The 16,790-nt window shown below is 45.7% G+C and overlaps 2 protein-coding genes across 6 annotated transcripts in view; one reads left to right on the forward strand and one right to left on the reverse strand.

Moving 5' to 3' along the window:
• UBAP1 (ubiquitin associated protein 1) overlaps positions 1–10,680 on the reverse strand; it is a 37,577-nt gene extending 26,897 nt beyond the window's left edge. For 2 of the 5 annotated variants that reach the window (XM_056323894.1, XM_056323890.1), the window contains exon 1: positions 9,409–9,601. The gene's annotated coding sequence lies outside the window, so the exon portion shown is untranslated. Of the gene's footprint in view, positions 1–7,058; positions 7,082–9,408; positions 9,604–10,592 lie in introns of those variants that run through there. The other 3 variants (XM_056323891.1, XM_056323893.1, XM_056323892.1) reach the window with 3 other exon arrangements.
• DCAF12 (DDB1 and CUL4 associated factor 12) overlaps positions 10,480–16,790 on the forward strand; it is a 31,767-nt gene continuing 25,456 nt past the window's right edge. Inside the window, exons 1-2 of the mRNA XM_056323895.1 lie at positions 10,480–10,770; positions 11,480–11,734. Of these exons, the coding sequence (XP_056179870.1) occupies positions 10,696–10,770; positions 11,480–11,734 (330 nt within the window). The 5' untranslated portion in view covers positions 10,480–10,695. The remainder of the gene's footprint in view (positions 10,771–11,479; positions 11,735–16,790) is intronic.

Below are 16,790 nucleotides of genomic sequence, written 5' to 3' on the forward strand. Positions count from 1 at the left end.
ACTGCACTGTACAAGAACAATGGGACCAGTGTTAGACAACTATAGATTCATCATTTTTTCATCTTATAATAGGGTCACATGCACTACCCACTCCCACCACACATTTAGTATTTCCCCAGAAACCTCAGTACGGTACTGACAGAAAATACGGCCTGTTAAATTAACTATTCCACCTACAAACAACTCTGGCTGCAGCAAGCAGACTAAATTGGACTCTGCATGGGAGCCACTGCTTCAGACCCTGACTGCACCCTTGGTCCAAGCAGTTCACAAATACACTTAAGGCCACCAACAGCATTCACCCACTCCCTGCAAGGATCTCTCCCATGATGTAGTTAAAACTGCTGAACTTTTCCAGCCGACATCCCTGTTTTCCATTAACATACCTCATTTCTCTCAACTAAAAGAGCCACATTCTGAGAATGGAAGTTCCCTGCAGATTCACTTAATACAGAAGCCACTAATCATGGAATGGTGTGGGTTGCAAGTGACCTCCAAGGATCATCTACTCCAGACCAGTAGCTAGCTGACTGAATACCAAGCAAAAATTAATTCCAAATCAAATATAAGGATAAATGCATTTATTATATTGCAATATAATAAAGGAAAATAGCATACAATATGATAAAGGGAAACAGTACTAGTTATTATGCACAATATAATAAAAGAGCAATAGGAGCCAGGCATCAAATCATCACTGCAAAGTGCTGAGACTAAGAAAAAGAGGCATCACCAATCACCCCCCTTAACATCATCCAGGCCCACACTTTGGCTGGGAAGCCCTGTTGCAGCTGGCACCAGGAGTCTCTCGGTAACTGGGAAAACTCCTATGTAGTGCCTCCACCTGTTGGCGAGGCTTCTGGCCCGCTCCTGGAGCTTGGCCACCTCTATACTCGGTGAAAAACAGGAATAGTTCACACACCTAGTGTATGTAAACTTCCAAGTTCAGACTAAGCACAGGAGCGCACTATCTAATGCCTCATGAACCTCATGTCAGGAACACTGGTCAGTGCCTGAGCATGGTGCAGTTACCGTCATGACATAGCTACGCACAATATTTATTGTCTGGACAGTCCTACTAGTATCTTGCTTGTTCAGGGGGCTCAGGACAAACACTACCTGCTCATTAAAATTGTCCTTGAGCCCCCTGAGCTCACTGTCCAAGTAAAACAATTCTTAATCAAAGACATTTTTCATAAGCAGTCATCAATTTAATAAATTCTCACCACAACTAGTCAACCTGGCCTTGAACACTTCCAGAGAGGAGTCATCCACAACATCTCTGGCCAACCCCCGTGTTTCACCACCCTCATTGCAAAAAAATTTCTTCCTTATGTCCAATCTAAATCTACCCTCTTTCTGTTTCATCTCTCACATCTGCCTGTTTTATGGGCAATACTTCTATTCATCATAACTGACTTTTACCAAATACATACTTTGAGACAGATGAAAGCAGAAGACTTAAAAACTTCCTACTACTGAAGCACCAAAGAGCCAATCACAGCATACCTGGAAAAGTGTGCTCACCAAAACGTTTTAAGTGACAACATAAAACTCACACCATCTCAAACCTTCCTGCTTTTCAAAACAACTCTCAGAAATTTAGTTTGCCTTTGTCTTGACAGCACTAATGTGAGAAATGTAAATTCCACCTCAGGTGATACAGATGTGATATTCTTCACACACTTGACTTTTTTATGCAACTTCTTCCACCCATCAGCATATCACTGGTACAGTTCCACCTTTCAGTGCCATCTCATTTTGTCCTTAATTCATACATCACTCCTACTAAGCCAACAGGTATCTGACTTCATCCAACCCTTCTTATCAAGGCTGAGATAAGAAAACAAGCATAGACACAAACACACACCTGAAAAGATCCCAACTTTTGCTGCACTGAAGGACAGAACTAACAGACCAAGAAAAAACCCCTCGTCCCAGTTTAAGGTGAACACTCACCTCAGCTATTTCCCTATGTTTGCCTAGCTGAGGTCTCACCAGCAGCACACCCCCTCCCAGACTAACTCAAGAGAACAAGGAATCAACTGAAACATGAATGCAACCCCTGAAGCACTTGAAGCAATGAACTAAACAGAAACAACTCATTTTTGTGCAAAAGCAGCCTTCAGAGACACATCAGCTTCACTTCCCTAGGATATTTTGACAGATCTGACTCAGCTTCACCAAACTGGCCTTACTCCTATGTTGTAAGTCTGAGTAGGTTGTTGCATGAGACTGCCCCACAACCATCCAACAGTATTACCCACAGCTTTTTCTCTCCGAACATCTAACAGACTGGCAACAAAATGGGAGTGCTTACAGTGCAGAGGTCTATCTCAGCAGACCTTCATTACTATGACAAAGCAGCAAGGTTGCTTTCTTTTTTTTTCATTTTAATGCAGGAAAGTGGAAAGACTATGGGCTGACCATCTGAGATGGCATATTTTCTCCTGTAACCCGAGAATCAGTCCCAGCCTGCCTCTTATAACTCACATGTCTGACTCAATCCAGCTCACTTTAGGAAATAAATCCAGTGCTGCCTAATGATGGACCAGGACCATCACATTTACATTCCTGCACTAACATCAAATCACAGTTTAATTTCTTCTTGAAAGAAGAAAAGCCTTGAAGCAGGCTTGTAGTAAAGTGGATACAAAAGTTCTCTCTTTCTGTTCAAGCTGAGAGAGAAGACCTTTTACATTACTTATCGAATCAATTTATCCAGAGTATAGCTAGACTGCTGCACTAAATACTGGTATATTTCAAGTATTCATCTCCTTGGGAGGGGGGAGAGAAGGCAGAGGTAGAAAGCAGAACTTCTTCATCAGTCCAATATCCTAACACATACAGAACATGTCAAGAGACAGGCAAGACCTTCAGAACTGTATACTCCTTGCACACACAGTATGTAAGCTCAGGTATTAAAAGGGTGACATTATCATGTCACACAAACAGATGTGACAGCCATTCTGTCAACCAGATGTTTATTTAGGGATTCCACCTCCAGCTCCAAAAGCAGCTTAGACCACCAAGCCATTCACACCACACGAAACTTTTTCACCTTCATCCACCTTCATTTATCTTGCATCTTACAATATGCTGTGGATTCTTTAAGCTATATTTATTAAAGCTTTTCCAGTTAAGGATCTTCATGTAGAAGAGAAAACACAACATAACAGTATTACATTTATGTCCATACTTGAATTTGCTAGCTTTCCCTTTGCAAACAAATTAAGAAATATTCAACAGTGTTAGTTGGAACCAATAAGCTTTTTACTGTCTTTACTTGCATTTTCACTGCAAAGAAACTGCATTACTAAGCAAAGGCATTCAGTGACCTAGGAATACATTATGAGCTTTTTACCAGCTATCAAAAGATTGCTAGGTAAGTCAACCAAAAACATGTATTAAACTCCCTTCTACAAAGAAGGAAGCCTGTAACTGCAGGTATTTAGAAAACTGCCCCCTGCTAAGACACTAATCAGAGTCTTGCCACTGTTCTTCCACAGACAGTTCACAGGCTTAAAAGAATCACACATTGCACTGGTGCAAGCATGAGAGTCCTCATTAGGTACAGGTGTCCTGAAATACATTTTGCCCTCCTCTCCACAAAGTCTGACAGTTCTTCAGATTAAAATGGTAACACAAATAGTTGGCTGACCAAAATCTGATACAGCATTTTCTTACCCAAACACTTTCTTTAAATTATTCCTCAGATTATTATCTAGAAGGCAATACCTCAAACAATTACATACAGAGTTGTAAAAGTAATTGCCAGTACAGAGTCCTGCCAGCCAATGATCCCTGATGGTACTACAGCTTGATCAACAAAAAAAAACCCAAACAACGAGCTCACAAATCTCGGAGGCATGTAATGTCTTTATGGTTCATTACATCCCTTGAGTGCAAAGTTATTTTTATAGTACCACAATTCTGCTATACATTTTTGTTTCCAAAACTGAAACTCACACCTCATTTAGCAGACACATTCATCTATCCATTCACCCACTTCCCAGTGAAGAATCTGAATGTACTTTTTGAAAAGCACAATAAACCCCCTTATTTTTATACCGTTTCAAACAGGAAGCAAAATGAAACTCAAGTCTTTCAGCTCTTTTCTACCAAAAGTCAAATGGACTGGCAACAAACTGCTTGTGGTGACCTAATAATTAATAAAAGATTAACACATTCTTTTTTTCTGAGGGTATGCAGCATAAAGCTTTTCTATCCTTTTTACCTACAATTTTACTCCAGATTATTAATGGTGATTTTGTTCACATAAACTCCTTTCCAAACTACACGTGCCTCCTATATTTCTGTGTCAAATTACTACAGGGTACTGTGCAAGGACATTAATAATGAGCTATGTACAATGAGTGATGAATGGTATACTGCTTTTCTAGAAAATGATGTGCTTGTGTAATTATCCAAAGTTGGGAGGTGTTCAAGGACCCTTATTGTCAACATGATGAATACACCAAGACCCTCAGTGTCAGCACCACGGATGTACTAGACACAAGGTCCTTGGATTTGTTATAAGGGCCATCTGGTCCTAAGTTTCTGTTGTGTATATAATATGGCCAAGACAAAGACTTTAAATCATGCTCATTAATCTATCGAGGAACAGAGCCTGTGCAGAAACAAGAAAGTAAATAGTTCACTGGAGGAAGACTCCCGATCTTCATCCTGAAGACCCCCAGACACCCACTCCTCAAGGACATTGCAAGGGCCGAGATATCTAAATGAATTCCCAGAATTGTAATGAATATGTAAACGATTTCCCAGAAAGTTAATAAATATACATGAGTAACCTGTATTGGGGGGGGGGGGGGGTGGGTGTCTGAAAAGTCCCCTCGGGGCGCATGACTTTGGTGGAGCGATCCCCCATGCACCCAGCACCACCGAATAAAGATAACCTCTGCTCATTTGAATATTGCTGACTGATTCTTCAAATCAGACACCACATGATGGTATTAGTCATCAGGGTGGATCCCAGAGTGGCTTTGCTGTATCAGAAAAGGAAATGCATATGTTTTAACAATTACTTTGCAGAGTGAATAATCTAGTTTTAATTTAGAGCTCAAAACTAATGAGGCAAATAAAGTTGAACACATGAGCACATCTCTTTGCCTAGATTAAGCACAGTGCTAACACTTAACACAGCATAAATGGCAATATGCACACTCAGAAATGCCGCCTCCCAAACTCGGGGAATAAATCTCACCAGTCATTTCCGTCACACCTTCACCTGCTGCTGCCAGCCTAGAAATGCCAAATGGTGCAAGCACAAATGTATAGATTAAGAAAGGTCTTAAGTCATATTTCACATAATCTAGTAGATAGTGACCATGCATGCTGACATTGAGCAACACAGACCAGATTAATTAGGAGCTCACAACTCTTTATTACTAGCTTCCATTATACCAACTACTAACAGCTAAGCAGCTTAAGTATATTCAGACCATCTTCCAGCTGAAGAACTGACTCATTCTTCTGATTTAAAAATGCTACTCTGGTGTAAGTGTTTCTGACACAAAAGGCAGCTGAGAACATACAAGCTCAGAATTTCCATTTGAACTCAGCCACTTAGTTAAAACCTGCAATACTACTAAAGCAACATGGTATTTTGAACCAATCTGCTTTTCCCCATAGAAAATTAAATTCAAATCTAAGTCAAAACAATGATACACTTTTCTCCATTGCAAGCTAAAAGGATTCTGACAGACCTTGTAGCCTTCAAAGGGGGAAAACCCCCCCCCCCAAAATAAACCACCCACAAGCGAGTCTGGAAGGACAAGCTATTCTTTCAAAATTTCCTAACCATGGAGAAGACAGTATTTCTTAACTTTAAACAAAATGCCTTCCCCATGCAAGCAAGGTTTTGGAATAAATCTGACCATTTAAGAGAGGAGAAAGCCCCCAACACTCAGTTTCTCTTAAGAGACCTCAATATAAGACTACACGGACTGCAAAAGACCATTAAGGACACAGAACATGAGCTTACTCAAACCTAGACAAAGGGTCAATGTATTAAGCAATGCACATGCATACCATAGAGGATTACATACCTAGGTAATTAACACAAAAACCTGTGAGCTCAGGCTTGTATCGATCAACTGCAATCCCAATGATCAATTGTAGAGTGGTACATGCTGTAAGATCAATAGCATTGCCCTCGTAGTTATCAGCGCAAGCAGACACAATGCAGGGAAACCATCCTTTAATACACCCTGGAAGACCTACTTTTCCAAAGAACATTATTTCTAATCAGTAAATAACCCTTCTTTGCCTTTCCTTCAAACAATAGTTTTCAAAAACATCTTCCAGAGCTTTTCAATTACAGCTCCACTAGATCTTCTTTAAACTGACACTGATCTGAATTGCACTGATCATAATGCCTTTTGGTAGAGATCCTTGTAAAATGACAGCTGAAGCTCTGGAATTTATGATTGAAAAGATGGAGCGATCATGTTAGAAACAAAATGCCAGAGAAGGCTGGATAGACATTCTAAGAGGTAAAACTAAATTTCTCACAGACCATTTCATCAAAATATTCAACCCAGCGCCAACTGTAAAATGCAAGAACAAACTGATGTAAAAAACTTACAAAACCCAAATGTTAACAACAGTATTGTATATCCTGAATTAACAATCCCTGAAGTTTGTGGAAGCAACCAGAAACCATAATATTATACAGTTAAAAAGGAGGTCCAGTGAGGTGATGCCTTCTGTGGCATTATAGCACTTTTGCCACCAGCACCAGCTCTGGCTGCCAGTGTGACAGTTAGACAAGGTGGTCTACTGGATCAGTCCAGAAACCTGACTCCTATTCTGTTGGTTAAATACTTTTGTCTCTAGGATAACAAGTACTGCTGGGCATGTGAACAATAGAGATGGAGCTCTTCCATGTAGTTTTGATGATTTTTCTATCCGTCAGCAAGTGTCCCAGCTGATCGGTATATTCACTACACTGATCAGCATACTTCTAAAATATTCTGAAAATTGAAATTCAGTTCATTAAAGAGAAACTAACATTTATTCATTCATATGTTTTATACCTGAGATTTCCTTGGTTTTCCTTTTAAAGACTCAGGTAGCTTTGTTACAGTCTACACTTGACTTGGGCAGAGTGTCTGAACTTAAGTAGAAACAACTTCTTCCCCAATCCCTTTGTTCCAGTGCACCCACAGGGAAAAAAAAACCATCAAACTTGCAGACTACAACCAGCCAGCGAGACAAGAAAAGCGCAATCACTTTCAGGTTTTTTTCTGACAATAAAACCACAAGCTTGCAAAAGCTAAGTTTAAAACCTACATGCTTTCCCTCCCCTTATCCTTCAAATTAAAGTTATGCCTAAAAGATTTCAGTCACCCAATTGCAAAGGTGATGTGATCTAAAGCATCACTGCCACTTTTGAGTCACAGCTCTGCATCCACAGAAAACTGAATTCATTAAGTACCAGTACTGCAACCTAACATCATCACACACATGGCCTTGAATAAATCAGTCCAACTGCTATGCTGCTACTGCATGTAACATCTCAGCCCTGCTCCCCTCCCTGTAGCGAGCATAGTGCTACACACATAGCTCCGTTCTGTATGAAGAAAAGGAGGAAGAAGCCAAAACAGCTTTTTCCCCTCTCCCCTGAAAAATGCCGTTGCAAAGCAGAGCTCCCAGATATGCAAGGTCAGCCCTAGGAAGCCAGCAGTTGCAGAAATGCCTGCACAGCAGCAGAAAGTCCCATGCTCTGAGGATGTTAAGGGAAGGAAGGTGAGGAAGAGGTCTAGTTAATTGCAGTACTCCCTCTTTTTCCTTAACAACTTAAATCACAGCTGGAGTAAGATTCCCCCTCACCAAGCTCCCATAAAAGCCTCTTAATCCCCTAACAGGCTGTGAGATGCAGCTACACCTTCTACCAGTAACACAGTCCGTAAAGTTACATCACACCAGCCACAATTCAGTTGTTCCTTAATTTGGCAATACTCATTTTTTATTTAGGAATACTCACCTCAAGCAACTTAAATTCAACATGTACACATTTTCACTGAATCCAGGATGGCAGCTATGTTAGTTGCCCAACCAAGAACCAGAGTTCGCCTGCTTATCTCTATTCTAACAAGGCAGCATCAACATCGTAAGATTTGTAAGACTACTTTTTTTTTTACTTTCTTGGAATTTTTAAATTATGTGGGGAATAAAAACAGTTGATAAGGTGACCACTCATTTCCACCTATTGTGATTTCTCTTACTAATTAAAAAAAGCAATCCTAACTTTCCCTTTAAAATTATAGGTTTTGAGCTATCAAAACTCCGGAAGACAGTTCTTGAATTAACTCAATAGCTTCGTAGAACTGTTAAATGATTTACTTCTAGTAAGCACCGAGCTAAACAGAAATAAGGCTTTACCAGGAAGTTAGAAAGTAGGTAACTGAAGTATTCTTACACTAGTGTATACATGGTATGTCTGCATCTCAAATGCAGACAAAGATACAATCCTCCTCTTCCGCACTCAAAAGCGGAACAGCTAAGTGGAAGAGACCCAGAAAGCATAGAGAGATACGCAGAGGGCTAGGCTCAATGAAGTAAACAAGACTCTGGCTCTTCAGCCCACAAGTAATCACAACCAAAACCAGAATACAGCAGAAAATCTAAAATCATGAATGGCATAGGGAAGATAAGTACTATGGTCTTCATTAACACAAGAGCCAGAAGTCAACAAGTTACCTAAAGGCAGGCTTGACAAAAACTACATCCCGCACCCCAAACAAACGCAGGCATTTTGGTTCTTCACAGATTCAGTTACTGTGGGGAGGAACTTATTTCCAAGTATCATGGACACTAACCGCTTGCTCGGACTTCCAACAGCAGTCGGCTCTTGGACAGCAAATTCATCAAGGATTATTAAGCAGAAAGGCACTCCCTTGACTCAAGCAATCCCGAAACTGCTGGAAAGCGGGGGAGCGCGTGGAAAGAAGCGTCACCCTACCTGCCCGACCTCCCTCTACTGCCCGGGTCGACCCCAGGAGGCAGAGCCAGGGCTCCGTCCGTGAGCTGCCCGCGCAGGTTCTCGCCTCCATTAATCGGTACTTGCAAAGGCAGCACCGAGAGGCAGCGAGGGCGGGCAGCCCGGCCACAGCGGCTCGCACCCGCCGCGCCCGGGCGAGCGGCCCCCAGCCTGCCAGCCCCCCCAGGGCCAGCGGCCCCGCCGCTACCCCACCAGCGCCTCATACCTACTGAATCAAGACGGGGGCGCGGAGCGCACCTCGCCCCAGACGAGAAGAAGCAGCGGCGAGGCGGAGGGTCCGGGAAGCGGCCCGCTACGCCCTCCCGCCGCTACGCCCTCCCGCCCAGGCCCCGCTACGAGGGGGACCGGCACCCCACCAGCACCCCTCCCGGCCCACTCGTTACCTGCGCGGTGCCTGGCGGCCCCTGGCTGGCAGCTCCGGCTATCCCTGCGGTCACTGACCACCGACCACCGCCCGCCCCTACGAAACCCGCACAGCGTCGCCACCTCCGACTCCGCGACCGGGCGACGCCATCTTATCTGCCTCTCCTCCGCCTCGCCTCGCTTCCCCGGCGGCGAGCAGACGTCACGCCGCCAGGTCACCTGCCCTCGCCGGCCCAATCGGGAGGCGCTCGCGGTGACGTCACCGCAGCGGGGAGGGGCGTGGCGAAGGCGGGAGGAGCCCCCCCCCCCCCCCCCCATTCCCGTGAGGGGCGGGGCGGGGGCAGCGCCGGGGATCGTCTCTGTCCCCGTCGCCCTCCCCGTCACCGTCCCGGCCGCGGGCCCGCCGGGGGCCTACCCCAGAACCTGCTGCCCCCGCGGAGTTGGGCATAGGCACCTCCTGTGGCTGGAGACGCCAGAGAGTGCCCAACGGTCAGGAGCTGGCTGCTTGCGGTCCGCCTGCACGTTACCGGCTTCTCTCTTTTCTCCTCGTCCTCTTCTCCTCTGCAACCTCATTTGCAAAACGGCGATCGTGGGGTTTGGTCTACTCTAATTTTAGCCCCTGTAAGCACAGGGAAAAGTGCATGTGGGCGCACGAAAAAGCACGCATCGCTCCGCATCTGTTTTAGAAACACAAACATTCCCTATGCCCCACAGTTCCCCTGCAGTGCGGGAGTTTCCCGGTGGAACGGAGTAGCTCCAGCGCTTGGCTGGGCGCCTCACCGTGCAGCGGACAACGTGCACCGAACAACGTGCACCGGGCGCCGGAAGTCACCTGGGGAAGCCGGGTGGTGAAGCCAAGCTGCCTGCTAGTTAAATTGGGTCGTTAAATGTGCTCCCGGCATCGCCCGGCGAGCCACGGTTGCTCGGAAATACATACAGGTGAAGAAAAAAAGCCAGCCAGCGCTGGAACGGCCGGGTTGCGGGGAGGCCGCCCGCCGCCAGGGGGCGCGTCTGTCCCCCAAAGCAAAGGGGGCGGGCCTCCTCCGGTTGCTGGGAAACGAAGCTCTTGGGCGGGGCGGGGGAGCCGCCGCAAAGGTGCCACGCGACTGTCGTAAAAAAAATTAGTCCCAGGGAAAATGTCGTGAAGAGCGGTCGGAGGGGCCTGCGGCTGAAAAAGTGACCGGGACTGGCGTTCCGCACTTACATGCCCCGTCCCGCGGAGGCCGCCTCTCCCTGCTGCTCCATGTGGGGCCCGGTCCGGGCTGTCGGCCTCTCCTCCTCCTCCTCTTCCTTCTCCTGCTTCTACTATGGCCCGGAAAACAGTTAGCAGGAAGCGGAAAGCGGCGGCCGCCGCGGGGCCCGGCGGGCTCCAGGGGGGGCAGGTAGGCTGGGGCGCGGGGGCGGGGGGCAGCCCCCGTCCGCGGTGGGATGGCAGGTACCGGTGCCCGGACATCCAGGTGACCCTGAGCGGGACCTGCTGGTGTCTGGTTGGGGCGGGGAGGGGCGGCGGGGGGAGGTCCCGGTACCTGAGGAAGGTGTCGGGGGTGGGGCAAGCAGCCTCGTCGTCGGGGGGCGAGGTGCAGTGTGCAGCCCCGCGCCGGGGACTCGCCCGGGTCCCTCCCCCGCCCCGTGCCGCGCCGTTGGGGTCAGCCGTTCGTCCCGTAACGGCTGGATCCCTGCCGCCCCCTGGCCGAGCCATGCTGCGGGGCCGCCCCAGGCCGCTACGCAGGACGGTCGGTACCAGGCGGTCCCCGCGGTGTCACTGCCAGGCCCGCCGGGCGAACGGCGGGGGCTGCCCTCTCCTCTTGACAGTTCTTCCTCTCTGCTTCTTGTCTCTATAAGTGTCCGGCACCGAACCGGTGCGGGCTGCTTCTCCTGTCATCGCAGAGTTACTTCTTCAGTACATATTTACTGACATTTAATTTTACGTTGCTGAAGGCTGTATCAGCATTTCCAAGTTAATCTTTGCGTATGGTCTTCTATGGGTACTTTGGAAGACTTCACTAGTTTGCTGAGAATATATTTTAATTTGGAAGTGTCGTGCCTTAAGTTTGTTCTATTTGTAAAAATGTCCGTGTTTGTTTTCCACAGTATGGGTGGGATCACTCCATTCACAAAAGGAGAAGACTCTGCCCAGTGAAAAGGTCTCTGGTGTACTACCTGAAGGGTAGAGAGGTCAGAGTGCAGAACGAGTCCAGCTATCACCGCTTATTGCACGAATATGCAGCCCAGCAGCTTCCCAGCCTTCTGAGGGAGAGAGAATTTCACCTTGGAACCCTTAATAAAGTGTTTGCCTCCCAGTGGCTGAACCACCGACAAGTGGTGTGTGGGACAAAATGCAACACAGTAAGTACAACCTCCCCATTTCTTTTTCCCCTGTTAATTATTTCCACCCCCCACCCCCCATAATGATACATACTGTAATCGAAGCATGTAGACTGCCAAGGAGAATATTAGGAAGTAATTAGGAGTGGAGTCAAAATCACACACAATTAATTTTGAATGAAGGTAATGCTTAATAATCACCTGTTCTCATCTGAAAATACAGCACTGTGCAGATGGCTGTGAACCTGAATGCAAGCTCTGTACCTCATGCAGCATCTGTCTAATGGACAGAGTGATTTATATCTGTTTGAGGGATGGAGAGCAACGATAGGGTTGGATTTATCTTCTTGTCTTGCAAATGGAAAGTTAATGAACGATGCTAGCTCTGCTAAATGGTAGGTATCTTGCTTGGCTAAGTTGCTAGTAAGACTTTTCTTCATTGTGGTCCGTCTTCCATGGTTTGGTTTTATGTATGTTTGTGTGCTGAAGATTTTGAAAAGTTGCTTCGAAACTTAAAGCTGTGATTAAACTCCACATAATTGTCAGAGTAGCTACTAATGTTCCAAGCTTTAAAAATTTATTTCAGATCTTCAGGATTATCCTTTGCTTGGTTACCTCGTGACTTGTTCACTCCAAATCTGTTTGTAGTGTTCAGATATGTTTGTATACCTTTATAGGTTTCAGAAAAAAAGTGCTTCAGGCTCTTGAGTTGATGCTTTGAATTTGAAACATTATAGGGAAATATTAAAATTATGTCTGATGTGATTAATAAATGGAGGACTTCACACTTCTTAGATCATACTCTCTCTGATGGAGTTTGTAGCCCAGCTTCACTGGCTGAGGTTGCAATTTCACATATGAAGTTCCGATTAAATTAGTGCAAAATCCAAAATTTGTTCTTTGCAGGTTGGTTAGCACCACAGAAGGGAATTGTGTTGTAAGGAATGTATAGATGAAGCACTCTTAAATCTCAAAATATATCAGTTTGTGTGATTGTTTCTTTGCCTCAAGATTTTCTGTGCCAAAACTACTCAGTGATCTGACCTGCAAGGGATAGTGGTATGTTTTTCTTTTCAGATGTTCTGTTAGTATTCATAGTTACATAGCAGGTGGCTTTCATGCAGTAGCTATTAAGAAGCAAGGCCTACCTGTATAAATTAAACAATCCTTTTAACAGCAATAAGCCTGAAATAGAATCTTTTTGTATTCTTTCTCTATGTGTGTTTATTGCCCCGGCTGGTCAGCAGCCAGCGCTGTTTGTGGAACAGCTTGCAGGAGACAAACTCCTGCTGAAACACAAGCTCTCCAAAAATCTCGCTTACTCTAGCAAGATGACTGCATGTTTTATAGAGCTGCAACAATTTTGCTGTGTTCTGTAACTTCTGTAGTTTCCAGTGCTGCTGCAGCGAAGATAAATGGGCAAGTGTGTTGTTAATGCAACCTAGCAGAAAATTGTTTGGGACCAAACAATCACGGAACTGAAGAGGGATTCAACCATATTGTTGTTCCTACTGCATACGCTGCAACGAAGTCTATGCTTCCACAGCTAGACTTAATGTTACAGATGGATCTTGTCTTTTAATAAGCAAAATGCAACAATTACAAAAAAGTCACTTCAGCATTGTGAAAGTTTTTATATGAATTATGAATACTGTAGTAGCTTTAGCTTGGTTGCTTTGTGTTCACATTTGAACAAGTAGAGTGTTAAACTCTACACTCTAATTATGAGATTTTTCTCTCATCCCCTGAGTAAGCAGCTTAATAACGAAGAATCCCTTTGTTGATTCTTACACACTGAAGTGGTGGTATTTAAGTTGGGAGCAAATGTAAAATGCCTTGGTTGACTTTAATGGCGTTTGCTGCATTGGAGGTGCATGTAATTAAAGTTAATGCAACAGAAAAACTTAAACCATAGCAGTTATTTTAATCAAAGCCTTAATGTGGCAGTGAGAGCTTTTAGCATTTAATTTATAAATTGCCCTTGGCTATGCTGTGCCAAAAAGGTTCACTATTTTTAATAACAAAACAAAAATACACTCCTGTCATAGAGAAGTAGGTTTGGGTTTAGTCACTTACTTGATAGTACTAGTCAGTCTAAACAATGAAGAGAATATGTAGCTGTCTGTCACTTGCTCATTTTTAATGAGGATTATAACTTGTTTAATTATTTGGGCTGATTTTTTATCCTTCAAAATATCCCTTGGTATGATTGTGTATATCAAATAACTTTATTGTTCTCCAGTGGATCCTGGTGCTCACAGTTGGGCAGCTGGATGTCAGATATTTGGGGTTCTTAAAGGTACATGCTTTTCCTGATAGTTTTAGGACTATGGAATCTATACAAGCATTCAAGCGTCTAAAAATTCAAACACAAGCATCTGGGCATTCTTGAGGCAGGGTTCATGTTTGCAAGAATCTCCTAGATCTTGCATGCAGTGGGCTTCTTGGTGTTTTTCAATTGAGATGAAAAAGCAGGCAAACCTCTGAGAGGTGCAGACTATTAGGGCAACTAAATTACCAAAGGCTGATACCATGAAGTCTCAGGATGCTGTTGTCTGTAATCAGCGTCTGCTGTTCAAGGTTCTTAGGGAAACTGAGATATACGTAGGAGACAAGCTTATGGCAAACAAAAACACTGAATATGAGCTTGCTGTATTTTTCTTCTTATTTTTTTTTACTGTTCCAGGAAATGGCAAAGATTAAAGCAGCTTCTAAAAAGAAGTTCCAATAATAATTTTGCAGCTTCTTTTGCTCCCTTAGTTCTACGTATATATGTTCAGGACATCATTCTTTTGCTAATTGTGAAATTAAGGATGAAAAAAATACAAGAGCTGTAAATCATTCTGTAAATACAGGAAACTCATTAGTTTCCAGTTGCTTGAAAATATAATTGCCTGGAATCTTAATATTCTTGTTTGCTTCCCTTACTCACACCTAGGCAGGCCAGACAGATGTATTTGTGTTTAAAAACCTCCTTACCAAATGCTTTCTTCTGTTTTCTCGAGTGGCTTTTCCAAGGCATGAATGGGTTGGTGTATGAATGCTAGCTGATACCTTTTCTCTCTTTGGTAGATTCATGTGTTGCCTTGGGTGCCCTCCTGTGTATCACCATTCTTGTTTCTTCTTAGAGACTTCAAATTTCTTAGAGAGCCTGTGTCTGGCTCTGATTTGTTTGAGAGCCCATACAATTAAAAACTAGCCTTGGAGTCCTGGGGTTGTAGTGGTGAAACAGTAACACAGTTACTCTTCCATTCGTGAATATGGACTCTTTATAGAGAAAAGATTTTCACTTGCTTTGCAAGTTAATGTATCTTCTGGCTTTGCATAGTAATGAAGAATCAAGAAGACCGCTTGCTTCTGATCCCAGGCAAGGAGTGACAAGTCATGTTCCTGCAGTTTGTAACTCTATGCTAAGTTCACTGAACAGTAGTGACTGAATCTCTGTGAATCACAGAATGGTCAGGGTTGGAGGGGACCTCTGGAGATCCAGTTCAACCCCACTGCTAAAGCAGGTTCCCCTAGAGCAGGTTGCACAGAGTTGTGTCCAGGCAGGTTTTGAATGTCTCCAGAGAAGGAGATGCCACAGCCTCTCTGGGCAGCCTGTTCCAGGGCTCTGTCACCCTCAAGGTGAAGAAGTTCTTCCTCAGATTCAGGTGAAACTTTCAGTGCTTCTGTTTGTGATTGCTGCCCCTTGTCCCATCGCTGGGCACCAATGAACAGAGCTTGGACCCATCCTCCTGACACTTAAGGTATTTGTGTGCATTGATAAGATCCCCTCTCAATCTCCTCCAGGCTAAAGAGGCCCAGCTCCCTCAGCCTTTCCTCACCGGGCAGATGCTCCAGTCCCCTGATGGTCTTTGCAGCCCCCACCGGACCCTCCCCAGCAGTTCCCAGTCCCCCCTGAACTGGGGAGCCCAGCACTGGGCACAGCACTGCAGGTGGGACCTCACCAGGGCAGAGCAGAGGGGGAGGATCCCCCCTCGACCTGCTGGCCCCGCTCCTCCTCATGCCCCCCAGGGTCCCACTGGCCTGCTTGGCCACCGGGGCACACAGCTGGCCCACGGGCAACTGGCTGCCCACCGGGGCACACAGCTGGCCCACGGGCAACTGGCTGCCCAGCAGCACTCCCAGGTCCTTCTCCACAGAGCTGCCCCCCAGCAGGTCACCCCAGCCTGTGCTGGTGCCTGGGGCTGTCCCTCCCCAGGGGCAGGACCCTACACGTGCCGCTGTGGAACTTCATGAGGTTCCTCTGCCCGACTCTCCAGCCCGTCCAGGTCTCTCTGAACGGCAGCGCAGCCTCCTGGTGTGTCAGCCGCTCCTCCCAGTTCTGCATCATCAGCAAACTTGCTGAGGGTGCGCTCAGTCCCTTCGTCCAGGTCAATGGTGAATGAGTTGAACGGGACCAGGCCCAGCACTGACCCCTGGGAGCACCGCGAGCTACAGGCCTCCAGCTGGACTCTGCGCCGCTGATCACAACCCCTGAGCCCTGCTGTTCCGCCAGCTCTCGATCCACCTCACTGTCCACTCATCTAGTCCACACTGCCTGAGCTTACGTGTCAGGATCTTATGGGAGACAGTGTCAAAAGCCTTGCTGAGATCAAGGCAGACAACATCCACCACTGGCCTCCCCTCATCTACCCAGCCAGACATTCCATCAGAGAAGGCTATCGGGTTGGTCAGGCATGATTCCCCCTTGGTGAATCTGTGTTGACTCTTCCTGGTGACCTCCTTTTCCTCCACGTGGTTTGAGATGACCACCAGGATGAGCTGTTCCATCACCTTTCCAGGGATGGAGGTGAGGCTGACTGGCCTGTAGTCTCCTGGATCCTCCCTCTTGCCCTTTTTGAAGACTGGAGCAACATTGGCTTTCCTCCTGTCTTCAGGCACCTCTCCTGTCCTGTAAAGTTCTGATGCCTTGACTCCTCCATTCAACTTTTTTTTCAGTGACTCATGAGTAAATAGTTTGTTTCTTGTCTCAAGAGCATTTGGTTTGCTGTCAAATGCATGTTAATACCCATGTCTTGTCTTCAGAGTCCGGTATGTTCTGTGCCAGGTGTGATGTGGGTGGTAGTGGTGC

Source organism: Falco biarmicus, chromosome Z (genome assembly GCF_023638135.1).
Source record: "Falco biarmicus isolate bFalBia1 chromosome Z, bFalBia1.pri, whole genome shotgun sequence".
Classification (NCBI taxonomy): domain Eukaryota; kingdom Metazoa; phylum Chordata; class Aves; order Falconiformes; family Falconidae; genus Falco; species Falco biarmicus.